Source organism: Phytophthora sojae (assembly GCF_000149755.1).
Source record: "Phytophthora sojae unplaced genomic scaffold PHYSOscaffold_1, whole genome shotgun sequence".
NCBI lineage: Eukaryota > Oomycota > Peronosporomycetes > Peronosporales > Peronosporaceae > Phytophthora > Phytophthora sojae.
The window spans coordinates 10,019,070-10,034,911 of NW_009258115.1; the positions used below are offsets into that span (position 1 = coordinate 10,019,070).

The 15,842-nt window shown below is 53.8% G+C and overlaps 3 protein-coding genes across 3 annotated transcripts; 1 reads left to right on the forward strand and 2 right to left on the reverse strand.

Moving 5' to 3' along the window:
- Positions 1 to 2,410: 2,410 nt before the first annotated feature.
- Positions 2,411 to 2,917, reverse strand: PHYSODRAFT_469934 (hypothetical protein; the record flags this gene model as incomplete). The annotated part of the gene is made up of 1 exon (XM_009518582.1): positions 2,411 to 2,917. One exon carries the CDS (start codon positions 2,915 to 2,917, stop codon positions 2,411 to 2,413), a length of 507 nt encoding a protein of 168 aa, XP_009516877.1.
- A 32-nt stretch (positions 2,918 to 2,949) lies between these two features.
- On the reverse strand, positions 2,950 to 4,404 carry PHYSODRAFT_252665 (hypothetical protein; the record flags this gene model as incomplete). The annotated part of the gene is made up of 6 exons (XM_009518583.1): positions 2,950 to 3,368; positions 3,452 to 3,585; positions 3,742 to 3,934; positions 4,057 to 4,107; positions 4,174 to 4,247; positions 4,268 to 4,404. 6 exons carry the CDS (start codon positions 4,402 to 4,404, stop codon positions 2,950 to 2,952), a joined length of 1,008 nt encoding a protein of 335 aa, XP_009516878.1.
- A 2,151-nt stretch (positions 4,405 to 6,555) lies between these two features.
- PHYSODRAFT_323108 (hypothetical protein) lies at positions 6,556 to 8,330 on the forward strand (the record flags this gene model as incomplete). Its single annotated transcript, XM_009518584.1, has 6 exons — positions 6,556 to 6,612; positions 6,653 to 6,766; positions 6,847 to 6,929; positions 6,966 to 7,026; positions 7,129 to 7,191; positions 7,728 to 8,330. 6 exons carry the CDS (start codon positions 6,556 to 6,558, stop codon positions 8,328 to 8,330), a joined length of 981 nt encoding a protein of 326 aa, XP_009516879.1.
- Positions 8,331 to 15,842: the final 7,512 nt, after the last annotated feature.

Here is a 15,842-nt window from a genome sequence, read left to right on the forward strand (position 1 = left end):
CGTTATCGCCCTGCCCTTCATCGGTAAGAGATCAGAACTATCCATATCTTTTTGGTAAATATGGAGCTAATATTTTGTCGTAGTGTAATACCTTCGAGATACGTCGACGGAGTAGCAGGCGATGATCTTGGCCACAATCGCCAGGATTCCCCAAAAAAAGAAGAGCACGACGGTGTGTAGCAGTCGAGAAATACTCGATACCCGGGCCTTATCACAGCGTTAACGCCTTGTTGTTGCATTTACTTGCATTTGCAGCTACGCAGAAGAAGCAGTCCTCGCACTTTCAATCGAGAAGGTAGTACATGTATTTGGTAATAGTACTGTGACTGCATGCTTACTACGCAATGCTCCATACAATTGACTTTATAGTGGTCTTGTCGAGGGTACAGGTCACTGTTTTTAACCCCTTCAACCCGAAGGATTTTGAGGGTGAGATAAGCTGTATATACAGCATAATTTTATCTAGAAGTTTGTATACTCGAGGGTTGCGGCGGGAAGGCGGAGAAAAAGGCGGTGACGCAGACACTACGTAAAACTATTCCTACGCTGTATTGGATGTACTACCGTCGGTATATACAGCGCCATTAAGCTGTATAAGCATGTACTCGCACTACTCTTGCACAACGATACCCGCATGTTCAGTACAGAACACGAGGCTCAAACTCTAAAAGCTGCATCTATGCTGATATTTTTTTTGATAATATGAGCGCAGACGATGCGACAGGGGGCAATACTGAAATCAAGTAGCTCCAATTGATGTACGGATACAATCAAATGAAGCGTACCTCTAACCTGCATACAAAACTCAAATGAAACAAATCAATACAGTAAGTTTCAACAAGCAATCATTGAACACCAGCTTGTCTTCCCCCCGGCTACACGCCGCTACAAATGAGCAATCAAAAACTACTTATGAACGTGCGCAGCCTCACACGCCCCCCCTCGCTTACGCTTCCACTCTCTCAATCACTCGAGTCGCCCGACGAAGCACGGCGGTGCTTCTTGGCTGGGGACTTGCGCAGCCGGATCTTGTTCTGTAGGTGGTCAGGAATGGCGGTGCCGTTCTTGTATGTGGTGTGCCAGATCTCCCAGCAGCTCATCAGGACACCGTCGATGGTCATCTTCGGCTTCATGCACAGGTACACTTGCTGAGAGTCGACGCAAGCCTCGCAGTAATACGTCGTGGTCCCGCCTCGCTTCCCATCCGTACGCATCAAAGAACAGATCTTGCAGTTTCGCTGCACTCGCTTCGACTGCCCCGAGTGCGTTCTCCATTCGTCAATCTGCTTCGGTAAGTGCTGGGTACATGAAGTACGTTCCGCTCTGCTCGCAGAAGCGGCAGTGCCGCAGTAGACACTGGAGAAGCAGACGAGTCTAGCCATCATGTATATACAGGTTAGCGTGGGTAATGAAAAACATAATATACAGCTCAGGAAAAATGAAGACTTACCCGCTCCGAACATGTTGTCTTCGTACATGTCCTCGCTCTTCAAGTGAATCAGCTCCAGGTGCAGCTTGCGAATGTACTGCACGTGCGTCAGTGGTCGTGCGCCCTTGCTCGCATGATACGCGTTGAACAATGTATCCGTTGACGATTACGAGGTCTACCAGCCCTAGAAATAGAGACTTGTAGTATTTCCGGAAGGTAACCGCACGTTGCAGGGAGTAGCGCTGGAGGCGGAGTTGATCATGGACATCAACTCCACCCATGTAGTTGTGGTAGTCCTTCACTGCCTTCGGGCACGGCACTTCGTGCTGCTCCCCCGTCTTCTCGCGGCGCACTACGCGATCCATGGAGAGATCACTCCCCGTGCACAAGAAGAAGACGGGCTTGCTGTCCCACCAGGTGATTGACGCCATCTCCTTGACCTTCGTCGATTGCAGGTATTTGTACGTGACACGCATAATCTCCTTCGGCCGAGTTTTCTTCTTCTCTTTGATACTTGCTGCGAACCCGATGCGGTTCGTCATGATCGTTCCTATCGTGTAGAAGCCCATCAGCAGGAGCTGGATAGCGAGGACCACAGTTGTGTAGAATCGATCTGTCACGACGAGCCGGAAGCCTTTGTCTTGGCCGTTCGGGAAAGCAGCTTTCAGGTTGCGTACAACTGCAGCAGATCCCGACTTATTGTCAATCGACTTGGAGTCGGAAATGTGTTGCTTCTTGCCCACGTAGACTTCAAACCTGTGTTATACAGCATAGAATACAGCATAGCATGTTCATAAGATGTATTATACAACCTAGCCAACTTAGTCAAACCAAAAGAAGCACGTCCATACCTGATGCAGTACGCGGAATGAGCGCAGCAAAGCATGAAAAGCTTTGTGCCCCACTTACATGGCTTGTCCATCATGTAGACGCGGGTAGTGTTGAACGACGAGCGTGATGGAAGTATTGTTTCATCAAACGCTACGTGGTCGGGGGGATGTAGCCTCGTCGGAATGTCCGCTGCAGCACGTGAACTACTTTGCGGATTTTCCACGCTCTGTCAGTCTGATCGAGATTACTGGAGAAGTGCAAGTTGCGCGAAATCTCCATGAATCTATCGCGTTTCATGTAGTTGGTAAAGACTCCTCGGGCAATACCACCTTCATCAGCCTGCTTCCAGTGGTTAGAGACCTTCTCACGGTTTGGCTGGATGGCCCGCGCCAACAGTAGGCCGATGAAGACGCACAATTCGTGTGGCATGACTGGCTTGACGGCCATCAAACTCATGCGCACATCACTCCTCGTCCGAATTGGCGTTTCTTCGTCAGGTCTGCGGCGTAGCATCTTTTCGCGTCGCTCAATGTACGCCTCCACTCGCGATTCAAGCTGTTCATGCTTGTAGTTGTTACAGCAAACGGCAATATGCTGCCATAGAGCCACGGGCATGAAGAAGAAGAAAAGAGCAAGAGGTGAATCTTTGCACTTCATTGCTTCTGGCGTGGGGCCAAACGGTTGATACCTCAAGTCTGGGTAGCTATTTTCGTCATCAACAGGCTCGTACGGGCTTGGAGGTGCTCGTACACGTCCGGGTTGATCGGCTCGGACCATCCTGATGTGGCGTGTGCTCGTAGATTCTCCAGGTCCTTGCCCACAATGTCACCAGCCAGCACCTTCTCAGCTCCACCCAGCGACTCGAGAAACTTCTCTGCAAAATGGCGTTCGGAAATAGCTGCAAGGGAGTTGGGGTCTTCATCTTCAACTTCGTCTTCCTCCGCTGGGTCGTTGCAGCCGCGTTCTTCAACATCCGATTCATCTTCATCGACGAAATCGTCTTCCATAGGCTCATCACCGGAATCAAGGCCGCCGAAGTCGTCTGGGTCGTCGTCGTCTTCGACCTGGTTCAGGTCATCTTCTGAATCACTTGACATTACACTGCAGACTGTAGCACAGGTAATACAGCACATCATATACAGTGTAAGTATAGGCAATACAATACAGCACATCAATACAGCATAAGCTTACCCTCAGACTGATCGGCGGCTGCATCGTAATCGCTGTCTGCGGTGTTGTCCACAGCGCCATTTTCCTCGTCCAATGAGCCAAACAGAGAAGTGTCGGGAGGTGAAGCATCCGCGGAGCGTCTTGGTCGAAGTACTCTGGAGTCGACGGCACCAAGTGATACTCAGCTTCTTCTGCGTCGTCATCGCCGCTATCCAAGCTAGCACGACCTGTTGACACATGAAATGGATGATGAGCACATGAAATGGATAATGAGCACAAACGTTGATACCAGATACAATACACAAACTTACCCCGCGGACATTTCGCAGGTGCACTTCGCTGTCATGGGGCTGGAGTTCCTTGGCTTGCCGCCGCCGACGCAAGAGTCGTCAAAGCAGGGCTTGCCGCATCGCTTGCCGCATCCGGAGGCGGAGTCGCTGTTTCGCCCGCAGTGTCCGGAAGCGAAGTCGCCGCTTGACCTGCTGTTTCGCGGGGAGGTGACGCCTGTGGGACTGGCACACATGCACCATCAACTTGGCAGTCTTCTTCTGGAGCTGCAGCATCACCAGCGTTAACCCATTAGTTAGATAACCGTCCACTATGATAACACAATCTTGTCAGCATACCTTTTGCAACGGATAATGCACTCAGCGCTTGAGCGCCTTCCTTCGAATGGACTGTTAGCAGAATCAAACAGTGTGTTAGACTGATACGCCAGACAATAGTCAAAATAGATTACATACCACGGGCGTAGTGGGCGAGAACGCGGTCCTCGCCCAAGAAGTAGTCCTTGCATCTGTGCCAGCCGCGCTCCCGCCTGGTGGGATGAATTTCCACCGTGTCTCGATCGAGCTAGCGGGGGGCAGTTTGTGTGTCCACCCACTCGCTTTTAGCTCCCTCCAGATGGCCTTCCACGTCGTTGTCTCGCCACGCAGAAGACAGGCCGTGCGTCGCTTCTCGCGGGCTCCTGCCATTTGAGCTCTTGGCCGCTGATTTCGAAAGTGAGACTCAAAAAGATGACCACTCAGCACGAAGCCTGCAAGAATTAATTGTTGGTGTAGCATTTGTGTATAGTACCCTGGTAATTAATATTCCAAAAACTTGAACGCATGCATCTATGCGCACAGTGGACAGAAACACTGATTTCACATGACTTAGTCTTTGTATAGCCAGTGATAGAGGCAGGCTCACAAAGAGTTCCGAGCATACAAATTCCAAGTATAACAATTTCTTATGCTGTATTTATACGCTTAGATTTGAAATTTATCCTATCTGGATGATTTGCTAACACATCTTACACAGCGCGCCGGGTTGAAGGGGTTAAGAAAGTAATTCATGCGTGTATAGTATTATTTCGGAGTATTTTCTGTGAGTGTGCAGTTGGCCAGAGTATTTGGCATGCGCGTTAGAAGTAACCTATGGCATATTATTTACTCCGTAACGTTAGGATTAACAGCAAAACGGATACGGGTATGTTAGCTCCTGCTCGTTCAACAAAGCTTTCCTCCTTGGTCCTGCGTGCGAACTGGGGCTAAATCGCGACGTGTATTCTTTGACACTATATGAAGCTGACTTTAGCTCTGTCCGAGAGTTGGACAAGAGATGTGCCCCAAAATGAGAAGGCTCAGATTAGTGTCATCGGAGTATCGAGGCGGTTCTTGCCCCACTAACCTTCCTGGAAGCGATGCAGGTCACCGACTCCTTGCACAGCCTGTGTATATCTTGAACGTGTCGGACGCCCATCGACCATGGAATTGGGTTGTTAGGGCGTCGATGCCTCTGCGTTGCCCCTCCCGAGCGGAAGGAGTGTGTATTGACCGCACGGGGATTCTCTCCATCCCGGCTTGCCGCGGCCTGGATAATGCTGGCAATGCGCCGTGAAGAGACGACCTGAGCTGAACCTGAGCTTGTCGGATACACTGCCACCGGTAAGTACATAGGAAATCCACTCCAGGCTCGGAGGAGGAGTAGAGCCCCTAGCACTGGGCAAAGGAACTTGTGACCGGACTTTAGTAGCATTCGGGATGTGGATTGCCCGGTCTGGTTGGTCTTTGACCCTCGCAGCTTGATGTGGACGGATTTGGCTCTTGATGCACTCAGGGTGGCTTGCCCCGCATCGTCGAGGACATCCACATCCATCGCTTTCAGGGCGAACCAGCGGAACTTGCCCCCATCGATGGCTGCTATTTCTGATCGCCGGAGGAGGAAGAAGAAGGACAGGCACATCACCCCCATGCCGCTTGGTCCGAAAAGGTATGAATGTTGAGTGCTGCGAAGCATTGTTCGAGAAGCTAGATCGACACGGGAGCGTTCTGGTCAAGTGGGCTGTCGAGGCGGCGAATGCCTTTTAGGAGCATGCGAATCTGTGCGTGATCCAAAGGGAATGGTCGACCACGAGCTAGGAAGAAGTGTCGGATCCCGATTAGGGTGTTCAGGATAGATGAACTTTGAAAGGGGCGTCCCAAGCCATATCCTTGGCAAAATCCCAACATGATGAAATCGGAGATGTAGTGTAGTTGAGAGCTGAGTGGGACCTCGTCAAACCAGGGGTTTACTGTAATGGGCCTACTTCGGCTCACTACTTTAGCATACACGTGCGCGCACGGGTGTGAGGAAACGTAGCGTAGTTTAAACTAGAGTTAATTAAACTCGGGCCTCCGAGTATTGATTAATCTAAATAAACGATCCAAATAGTGTTTTGGGTTTAAAATGAGAACTGCTATTTTTGTTTTATGTTTCTGACTTCCTCTAAATGTAATATTCTAAGTTAGGAATCTGCCAACCAGCCGTTGGCAGAATTCCAATGCTATGTATGTCGCTCATTGGCTAAAAGATGCTGCTCTCAGCCAATAGGAATCCTAAGTCTCTATGGACCACCCGTCGTGGTGGTCGTAAATGTATGTAGCCATTGGTGTGTCTACACCAAGGTCGAGAAAGCCTTTCGAACCTCTAACAGACGTCGTATCTGTTAGAGTAACAAGTGACTGTAGCCACTTGTGCGTGTAACCCTGTTACACCATCCCCCCCTCAAGGTTAGACGCGCCGAGCCACGGCACGTCAATCAGGAAATCGACCATTCGTCAATTCTTCACGTTGGGAGAAAGAAAACTTGAGCTCATTCCGCAATGAGCTCGTCGAAGAAGACCGACACAGCAGCAGAGGGGAAGCCCTCCGCCGGGATAGTGTGGAGAAGTGCTGAATAAGAATTGATATCCGAGACAGGCGGCAGGGCCGATCGACTGGAAGTATGGGGGATCAGCGATCGAGAGACAGGCAGCGAAGATCTATGGATCAGAGGGAGTTCTTCGGGGGATCTCAAGTGGCCCGATGACGCCGGTGCGTAAGGCAGGACATGCGGCAAGCTGGATTGTTGATGATCGCGTTCGAACCGTGGTGTGATTCGAGGCTGACCCAAGTCCCGATCGACAACAGGACGGCTGAGGACGGAAGATGATGGATCGGCGGCGGACGGCAACCGGCACAAGTCGTCAATCGAGAGGTGATCGCAGATCGGGAGTCGATCGTGGATCGGGAGCCGATTGTGGGATGATCGTGGATCGGGGATCGACCGCGATGGGATGCACATGGAGGACGAAGTCAGGACAAAAATCCAGTGGTTGTTTAGTTGTAGGATGATAGCGGTAGAGAGACACCAGCTAAACATAAATTAGAGCAGAATTTGCACCGAAGACCACAAGTTCCATCGAGTCACCAAGTTCCAGGAACTCGGCAGCGTCGACGCGTTGGGAGGTGAACTACCGGTACGGTTAAGACTGGATTAATACATTGGCCAGCTTGACCCACTCTAGTGATCTATCTCTTGTGTGCAAGTCCTCGATCGACCGGATATCAGTGCTTGGCCGGCGATCGTTCCTCCTCTCGATCAACCTCGATCCCGCTATAAGAAGCGGCAAGCAACTCAGGAAAGGAAGGGACACACCCGGAAAGGCAACTACAGGCCTTGGATCAACTCCAGGCCGACCGACCGCAGCGAACAACCCTCGATCGGAACGTATACTCGGACGCAGAGTGAAGACTACTGCGCTGCTCCACAAACTATCACCGCGTCACGCCAAGACACTCGACCTTCACCAAGCGCTGCATCTTCGAGCCCCGAGAGAGCAGATCCAGCCCGCCGACGGGTACACAAGGAGAGAACAAGTTCAGCCGATCACGGATCGTTGAGGGACCCCCTCCGTTAGTCGGTGTCTGGGCGCTGGTGGGAAGCTCGATCAGGCCTTAACCAGATTTTGGCCGATCCCGCTACACCACAATAGAGACTCTCTCTATCCCCGAGTACCGCGAGCGTCACAAAACAAAGCGTGACGCTCTTGCTGCCAAGGCTGCGGCGGGGACATCCCAGCCGGAGATTGTCCTCGAAGGTTCCTCTGTAGTCAACGACGCCGTTGACTTCGAGGACGGCGACGTGGAGATGGAAGAGGGCGAGGCCTCTTCTAGCAAGCGCAAGGAGTCTATTGACAGCGATAGTCTCGACCAGCATGCCGGGTCGAGACGCCCTCGTGAAGGAGACGACTCGGACGCTTTGAGCTCGAAGCGTTCGCGCGGCGAGAGCGACACTCCGCTCTCTGCTACTGGGGCTTTAAGCTCTCCACGTGGTGGGGCAAGTTCAAGCTCTCCGCGCGCTGCTCAGGCAGCGCGCGATCCGTGGATGCCGTCTGCGTCAGAGATCGCAGACCGTGTGGGCAACACTGCGCCTCCAAACGAAATCCCGCTGTACGTATGCAGCGGCATCCACGACGATGCTGTGGCGGAAGAGCAGCACTTTGCTCCAGCGCGTTCACGCGCTGGAGCAGAGGTTCGCTCCCGCTGGGGCTTCCGCTTCGGGACAGCCGAGCTAGGTGGCTCGTGCTGCCGGTATGGCTTCAGCTGCCCGACGTAAAAGGTCGGATGGAGGTGCATGCTAGATGGAATATCTAGCGTGTAGACGTTGCCATGCCTTGCCAACACCGTGAACGGCCCGATGAAGCGCGGAGCGAGCTTGCTCGCCCCGAAGTCGGAAACTGCATGTTTAGACAGGTTTTGAGTTGCTAACAAAACCAATGAACCCTTCTTGAATTCATTAGTGTTGCCCCTACCAACATTGTCTGCGTTCAGCTTCTGTCGACCGACAGAAGCTGCAATAGCGTCTTGGACAAACCGCATGACGGCTTGTCTGCGCTGCACGAAGTTAATTGCGTCCAAGCTGAACTCGTTCAGCTCGTTTCTATCAGTAGGCCCGGCCTCCGCGTTTGTCTCCGTGGTGTATGTGCCCTGCACAGACACGTTCTTCTTCTTCTTGCTTTTGTCGGCGTCTGTTCCCTGCACAGACGCGTTCTTCTTCTTCTTGCGCGTAGGCGCGGCTGACACTGTACAAGTGTCAGCGGCATTCTGCGGCTGCTGCGTTGCAGTCGTAGATCCTCCCCCACTTAAGGAAGGAGCCACCTTCCCGAGTAGACTCGGGAGGCGTGGGTGTCTGATGGCATTCACGTAGAACGGTGTATGTCCGGTCGAGGCATGCACCGGGTTGTTGATGGCGAGCTCCGCCATCGGCAGGCACTCGCTCCAGTGTTGGAACGAGTGAGCGTAGCTCTTAAGCACGTCTACGAGCACGCGGTTCACGCGCTCGGTCTGCCCGTCCGTCTGCGGATGGTCCGCAGTCGACATCGAAAGTTGACTCCCAAGAAGTGTAAACACTCCTTGCCAAAGGTGTGCAGTGAAGCGCGGGTCTCGATCCGACACAATGTCGATCAGCATGCTATGGTGTTTGAACACCATGTCAACGAACAGACGCGCCGTCTGTTTCGCAGTCACTTCAGCGGGTACCGCAGCAAGATGGTACATCTTGCTGAAGCGGTCAACAAAGCCCACAACGCCCGTGTTCCCCTGGCTGTCCGGGGGAAGACCGAACACGAAGTCCAAAGACATGGACTGCCAACACTCCCGTGGAGTTGGTAATGACTTCAAGGGAGCCTGCGCAAAAGGTGCAGGCTTCACACGTTGACAAACCTCGCAAGCACGGACGTACTTGCGCACCCATTTATACTGGTGGGCCCAGTAGAAGTCTCGCGTGAGAAGAAGGTATGTCTTCTCACGGCCCGGATGCCCCGCAGTCGGTGCATCGTGATACTCATACATGATCCTGAGTCGCAGGTCATGGTCATTGGGCACGACAACGCGGACCGCGTTGTCGTCGACTGCACTGTAGAGTAATAACCCGCCGTGCACCCGGTAACGGTGTGCACGAGCACAAAGATGCTTCGGCAGCTTCTGACGAGCTTTGTCAGAAGGCGCTGAGCCGTAGGCCAGCAAGAGCTTCGCGTCCGCGTCGTGCGCGTACGCGACCTTCGCGTCGTCCAACAGTAACGACGTTGGGGTGCTCGATCGCATGGCGTCAATGGCATCGACGTCGGCATCAGTCGTGGCGTAGTCAGGTCGATGCGAGAGCGCGTCGGCCACCATATTGAGTCTTCCGGGTTTGTACTCAACCCGGAAGTTATACTCTGCGAAGAATGAGAGCCATCTCGCCATCCGTTGCGAGGTGTGCGGCGGCTTCACAGCCGTTCGTAGCGACGCGTGGTCCGTATAGACCACGAACGGTTTGCTTCCGAGTAGATACACTCGGAACTTCGCGAGTGCGTACTTCATGGCAAGGAGCTCCTTGTCATGTACCGGGTAGTTGCGCTCAGCTGGCTTCAGCTGACGCGATTGGTAGTAGACGACACGATCACGACCCTCGTGATCGGGCTGCATCAACGCACATCCGATTGCGAAGTCGGATGCGTCACACACAACGTGGAATGGGCGATCTTGGTCGGCCACCGCCAAGATCGGCGCCTCAGTCAATCCCCGCTTGACTGCATCGAAGGCCTGCTGACACTCAGCAGTCCAAACCCACTCGGCGTCCTTCTTCAGGAGCTGTGACAGCGGGCGTATCATGCCCGCGTAGTCCTTCACGTACTTGCGCAAGTACGTGGCCAAGCCAAGGAACTGCCGCAGTTCCTTGACGTTCGACGGTGTCGGCCACTCATTGATCACTCTGACCTTCTCAGGGTCAGGGCGGGCACTGTTCTTCCCGACGAGACACCCGAGCACGGGTATCTCACTCGCCCCGAAGATGCACTTCTTCAGGTTCGCATAGAGCTTGTGCTTGCGCATGAGCGCAAGCAGCTTTCGGAGATGCACCTTGTGCATCTCAACATCGCTCATCCCGTCCGCAGCCCGGCTGTGGACGAACACATCGTCGAAGTAGCTCGGTGCGAAGTCGCGCACCGAGCGCAACAAGTGCGTCACACACCTGTTGAAGGTCGCAGGGGCGTTCTTCAGACCCTGCGGCATCACTAGCCACTCCCAGAGCATGCCGCTCGGCGTGCTCACTGCCGTGAGAGGGATATCGCTCTCACGCATGAGGATCTGATAGAACCCATCGCGCAGATCGAGAGCACTGTAGATAGTGCTCCTGGCCATCGAATCGATGATAACATCTTTTCGAGGTATCGGCGTCTGCGCCGGTATCGTCGCATCGTTCAGCTTGTTATACGCATGAACGATGCGCCAGCCGCCCTGTGGTTTCTTGACACAGAACGTCGGAGCACTGTGCGGGGATTTCGATTCCCGCACTTGTCCAGCTTTGCGACGACTTTCGAAGAAGTCGTCGATCGCTTTGACCTGCTCTCGCGGCAGTGGCCACTGCCGCGTGACACACTACTTCGTGCCCGGCACGAGATCAATCTCGTGCTGGGTTCCCTTGTCCTGCGGAAGCTCCGCAGGAATCTCTTCCGGAAGTACGTCCGCGTACTCCCGTAAGATCTCGTAGTAGGGACTCGTTTTCAACGAGTCCCAGCTTTGCTCTTCAAAGCGCTCCTTCTTCGTCTTCGCACTGAGAGTGTCCTCGCTCTCAGTGGTGGTCTCCATGAAGAACTGCCTCAGTTCTTCATTCTCGCTCTTCGTTCTCTCGGCGTCCGAGAGAATGCATATTTGCTCGATGCGTCCATCGTGCAAGTCACGCGCGAAGCGTTTCCAGCTCATGACTGGAAGCGAAGTCAACTCCGACGCTTGCGTCGGAGGGTTAGCGAGAGTCATCTCCCTGTACCGGAACCCGGCACAGGTACGCGTCAAGACGTTCAACGTCTCGACGTCCGGCTTCTCAGCCTCCGTCTGCCCGGCAGACATTTTTTGTAGCGTCTCGGCCCCAGGCCGAGACTTGCGCAGCGACCTTCGCATGCGCCGTCTTCTTGTTTTGCGGAGCCCGGCTCCGCTTGGTTCTTGACCTCTTCCAGGCCCAGCCGTGGACGGGTGTTCTTCTTTAGTACCGCCGGCGAGGACGATAAAGGTCTCGACAAACTCTTGATCTTCATACGTGAAGCGCACGCGTACCATGCGCTTCTCGGTCTTCACGACGGCACCCGTTGCCACTCGTACTTCCAACATACTTCGAGGTATCTTTAAATCCTCGAAGTCAAGCCTCGATAGACTTCGCAGTCGAACAAAGTTCTTCGACGCGCCAGAATCTACCAAAGCACGGAGAGAGCCGCTTGCTCTCATCGAGTTCACATTCAGGATGACAAGGTCAGGCTTGTCATCTTGGTTCTTGCAGTGAGAATGAACCTCACTGGGGGCTGCAGTCCTCAGTGCCGCGTGTCCAAGGTCGACACGCGGAACTGCATTACCAGTAGGGCGCCCCGCACCTACTGGGTTCCAGCGTTTTTTGTTTGTCCGCGACGATGCCCGGCATCGCTGCGTCGACCACCATCTCGGTGCACGGGTGCCGTGCACTCTCGGGCATAGTGACCGATCCTTCCGCAACGGAAGCATCGTACATTACTTCCTTGTTGCTGTTGATAACCAACAGCCGTTGCATTCGAGAGGTCCATTGGTTCCGGACCTCCCGCTATCGCGACCGGAGGCGGTTGCAGGCTCGGCGCATTCGCATGTAGTTTAGCCTGCCGCAGGCTAAACTCCTCCTGCATCGCAAGAGTAATCGCAGCTTCGAGAGTACCTGGGTACTCACGGAAGAGATAGGACTTTACAGGCCCATCTCTCAGACCCTTCATGAACGTGACGACCTTGGTCGCCTCGTCTATCGGGTTGGTCACGATGTTCGAGACCAAGTACCGAGCTCTCTGCACGTAAGCATGGGCATCATGCTTGCCCTGCTGCAGGTCGAGGAACTCCGCCCTCGACCGGAACTCGTTTTGCGTTGGCTCAAACGCTTGTCTGAGCTCCTCCTTGAAACCGTCGTACGTGCTAAAGCACGTAGGATCCGAGAGTCGGCGTCCATACGCCCAACTTCTTGCACGTCCGCCAAGACATGACATGGCGAACGCGACCTTCGACAACGGGTCGACGATGCGTCGAGCCGCAATGGCAGTGTCGAGTTCGACAAGCCAACGGAGGAGAGGCTCGCCCTCTCTTCCAACGTAACTGCTCACGCTGAGCTTCAGCGATTGCGCGCGCGGTGTCGTCCCCGACGACACCGTGGTAGACGAAGCAGCATCTCGCTGCTCCCTCATGATGAATCCCAGAGCAACACCATGTTGCTCTGTCGGCGTTAGCGTACGCAGCATCGTAGCTACAGCCGCCTCACGAATGACTGTTGACAGTCGTTGGAGAGCTTCCCACTCTGGGTCCGACAGGTGGAGACAGTCAGCGCGTGCAACGTGAGTTGCAGGCGTTGTGGAGCTTTCCATGGACACCTCCGTATCCATGGGAAGGTTCTCAGCTCCGCGTTCGTGCGGTGACGTACGAACTCAGGTAGTCGGTCGTTGGACGGACTACAAAGTGCTACCAGGTGTAATGGGCCTACCTTGGCTCACTACTACGGCTTACACGTATGCGCACGTGTATGAGGAAGCGTAGGTTTCTTTTACTTGAGTTAAGTATACTCGAGATCAACGAGTATACTTTAAACAAGATAAAGACCCCAAGTAGCGTGTTTTGGTAAATGACGAGAACTGCTGTTTTTGTTTTATGTTTCTGACTTCCTCTAAATGCAATATTCTAAACTAGGAATCTGCCAACGGCTGGTTGGCAGAATTCCAATGCTATGCATGTCGCTCATTGGCTAAGAGATGCTGCTCTCAGCCAATAGGAATCCTAAGTCTCTATGGACCACCCGTCGTGGTGGTCGTAAATGTATGTAGCCATTGGTGTACCTTACACCAAGGTCGAGGAAGTGTTCAAACCTCTAACAGACATCGCATCTGTTAGAGTAACAAGTGACTGTAGCCACTTGTGCGTGCAACCCTGTTACATCACATACGGATTGGTGGCGGTAAATTATTTTTGGTTTCTGTCTTGCCTTTACCAATGTACATGCATAGACCCCGGATTCACACTCACCAGTCCCGGTGTCCGGTTGCTATATCATCAGCCGCAGCGCCGATAGCACCCGCGTACAAGCCGGCCGTCTAGCTGCTGTCGCTAGAAACCTCCTCCGCCGTCTCAGTAGCCTCTGAGGTCCTGTCACCGCAGTCGTCCTCTTTGCGTCATCTCCGCTGCCTCCAGCGCCTCGATCGAATCGGCCGTCACCTTGGTGCCAGTGTTTGAAAAAAATGAATTGGCGGTGATTAGCAGACACAATCAACACTGCAGTTCCTACTGCAGTCGTTACTCATGGTGCAATCGGCTACTGCAGTATTGGTCGTGCTGCCATCGTGAATTGAAAAACGCACCGTCGCCGCAATAATACATTTCTTGTACCATATGATATTTGCAATAAGGTTTGACAACCGAGCTGGGGCTTCTAAGCAAAGGCTCGGGTTAAAGATGATTTTGGTATAGCTAATTTGGGAGAGGCCAACGGAGAGATCGTCGAGATAAGCTTGCTGTTTGCCGAAAGAGATAAATTCTTCATTTTGGAATCGTCACTCTAGACAGCAGCATGCGTTGAGCAGGCAATACGAGATTGCAGTAAGTGTCGCGGTCGCAGTTAAGATTGCAATCGTTGGCGTCTCTGCAATTGAGAATTGGTATTGCGGCGCTGTCCGCAGTAGAGCGTTACAAGAAAAAAATGTACGGTGGATAGAGCAAGAGATTTTTTCCAAACACTGTGGGTTACCAAGTTGGTGGGAGCATCCGTCTCCGTCGTCACAATGTCCAAGCTGGCAGTTGTGGCAGCGCCAGTCACATCCGTGCGCGACACCGTCGTCACGCCCACCTCAGCCAGGTCGTGGGTCTCAGTGATCTTGGTGGTCTTATCTTCACCTACAACACCTCCTCCTTATCGCTCAGCTTCCGCAGCACCTGATGCTGTGCATCATCACCTCGACGTTCTCCGTCTCCTTTGCCTGTTGCAGTGTCTGCTTGCCAGTGTGATGCTGCGTCTGACATACTTACGCTGTATCAAGTCGATGACCGGGATGCCCATGTCCTCGTCGGCGCGCGCGCCTGCTCCTTCCCAGCTGCTTTATCGTCCTCGGTGCCCTATGCTCCTCCCCACCTTCTTGCTCAAAGTACAGTAGAACCGCGTCCGCAGTCCTCCTAGGTCGCGCACTACACGGTGTACTCCTGCGGCGTGACCATCTCGACCTCGCGCTCGGCCACGCGCTGATCGCGCGTCTGCATCTGCTGCTCCACGCGGTCCCTCGTGTACTGCCTCATCGCTGGTGTGTCACAGCTTGCCCCCTCGAGGGGTCTGTGCGGCAGCTACAGCTCGTGGCACATCCTTTTGCGCGTGGAGTCGAATCCAGATTCCTCGCCCCAGCCATCTCAGCGCCTCCGGTTGGCTCTGCGCGTTCGTCGTGGCCGCGTGCGTAGAACACCGAGCACGACGGAGAGGGGCCCATCGTTGCCGACCTGGATGGCAGCGGGCACGCGTCGTGAGCTCGCCGACGTTGAATTGGGGGTGCAATTACTGCTAAGAAACGTAGAACTTATGCCCATGAACTTGAAGATGTCGCGCATGCTGAACTCGGGCTTGGCACATCGCGCTTTCCGACAGCGGTATCATGCAGAGAATGCCCACAGCGCACCCAGGGGAGGGACCAGAAGCAAAATCTGAGGGGGGCCGGGCCAAAAATAGGGGGGGGGGCGGCGGCTCGAAAACAGGGGAGTGAGTCGATTCGGCAGCTCCGAAATAGGGGTTAAGTGTGATGGCTTCCCAAAATCTGGGGGGCGGGGGGCGGTGCCCCCCTAGTTTATATGTAGGTCCGCCCCTGCGCGCACCACAAGCATCCCTCCCCCTCGCGCGGCGTTACAGCTGCCGGAAGGACACCCGCCACGACAGCGACACCGCGGAGTGCCTATCTCGCGAGTCTTCCTCCACGCCGTCACCAATCCTCCTCCCTGTAGTCCGTTCCGCTCGCCATCTGTTCCTGCCTCGTGCTGGGAGAAAAGTGAATTGAGATAATTACAATAGACACAATTTTCACACCTATCTGTCGCCCTATAGTCGGTCATATATCATGTCCGCCGC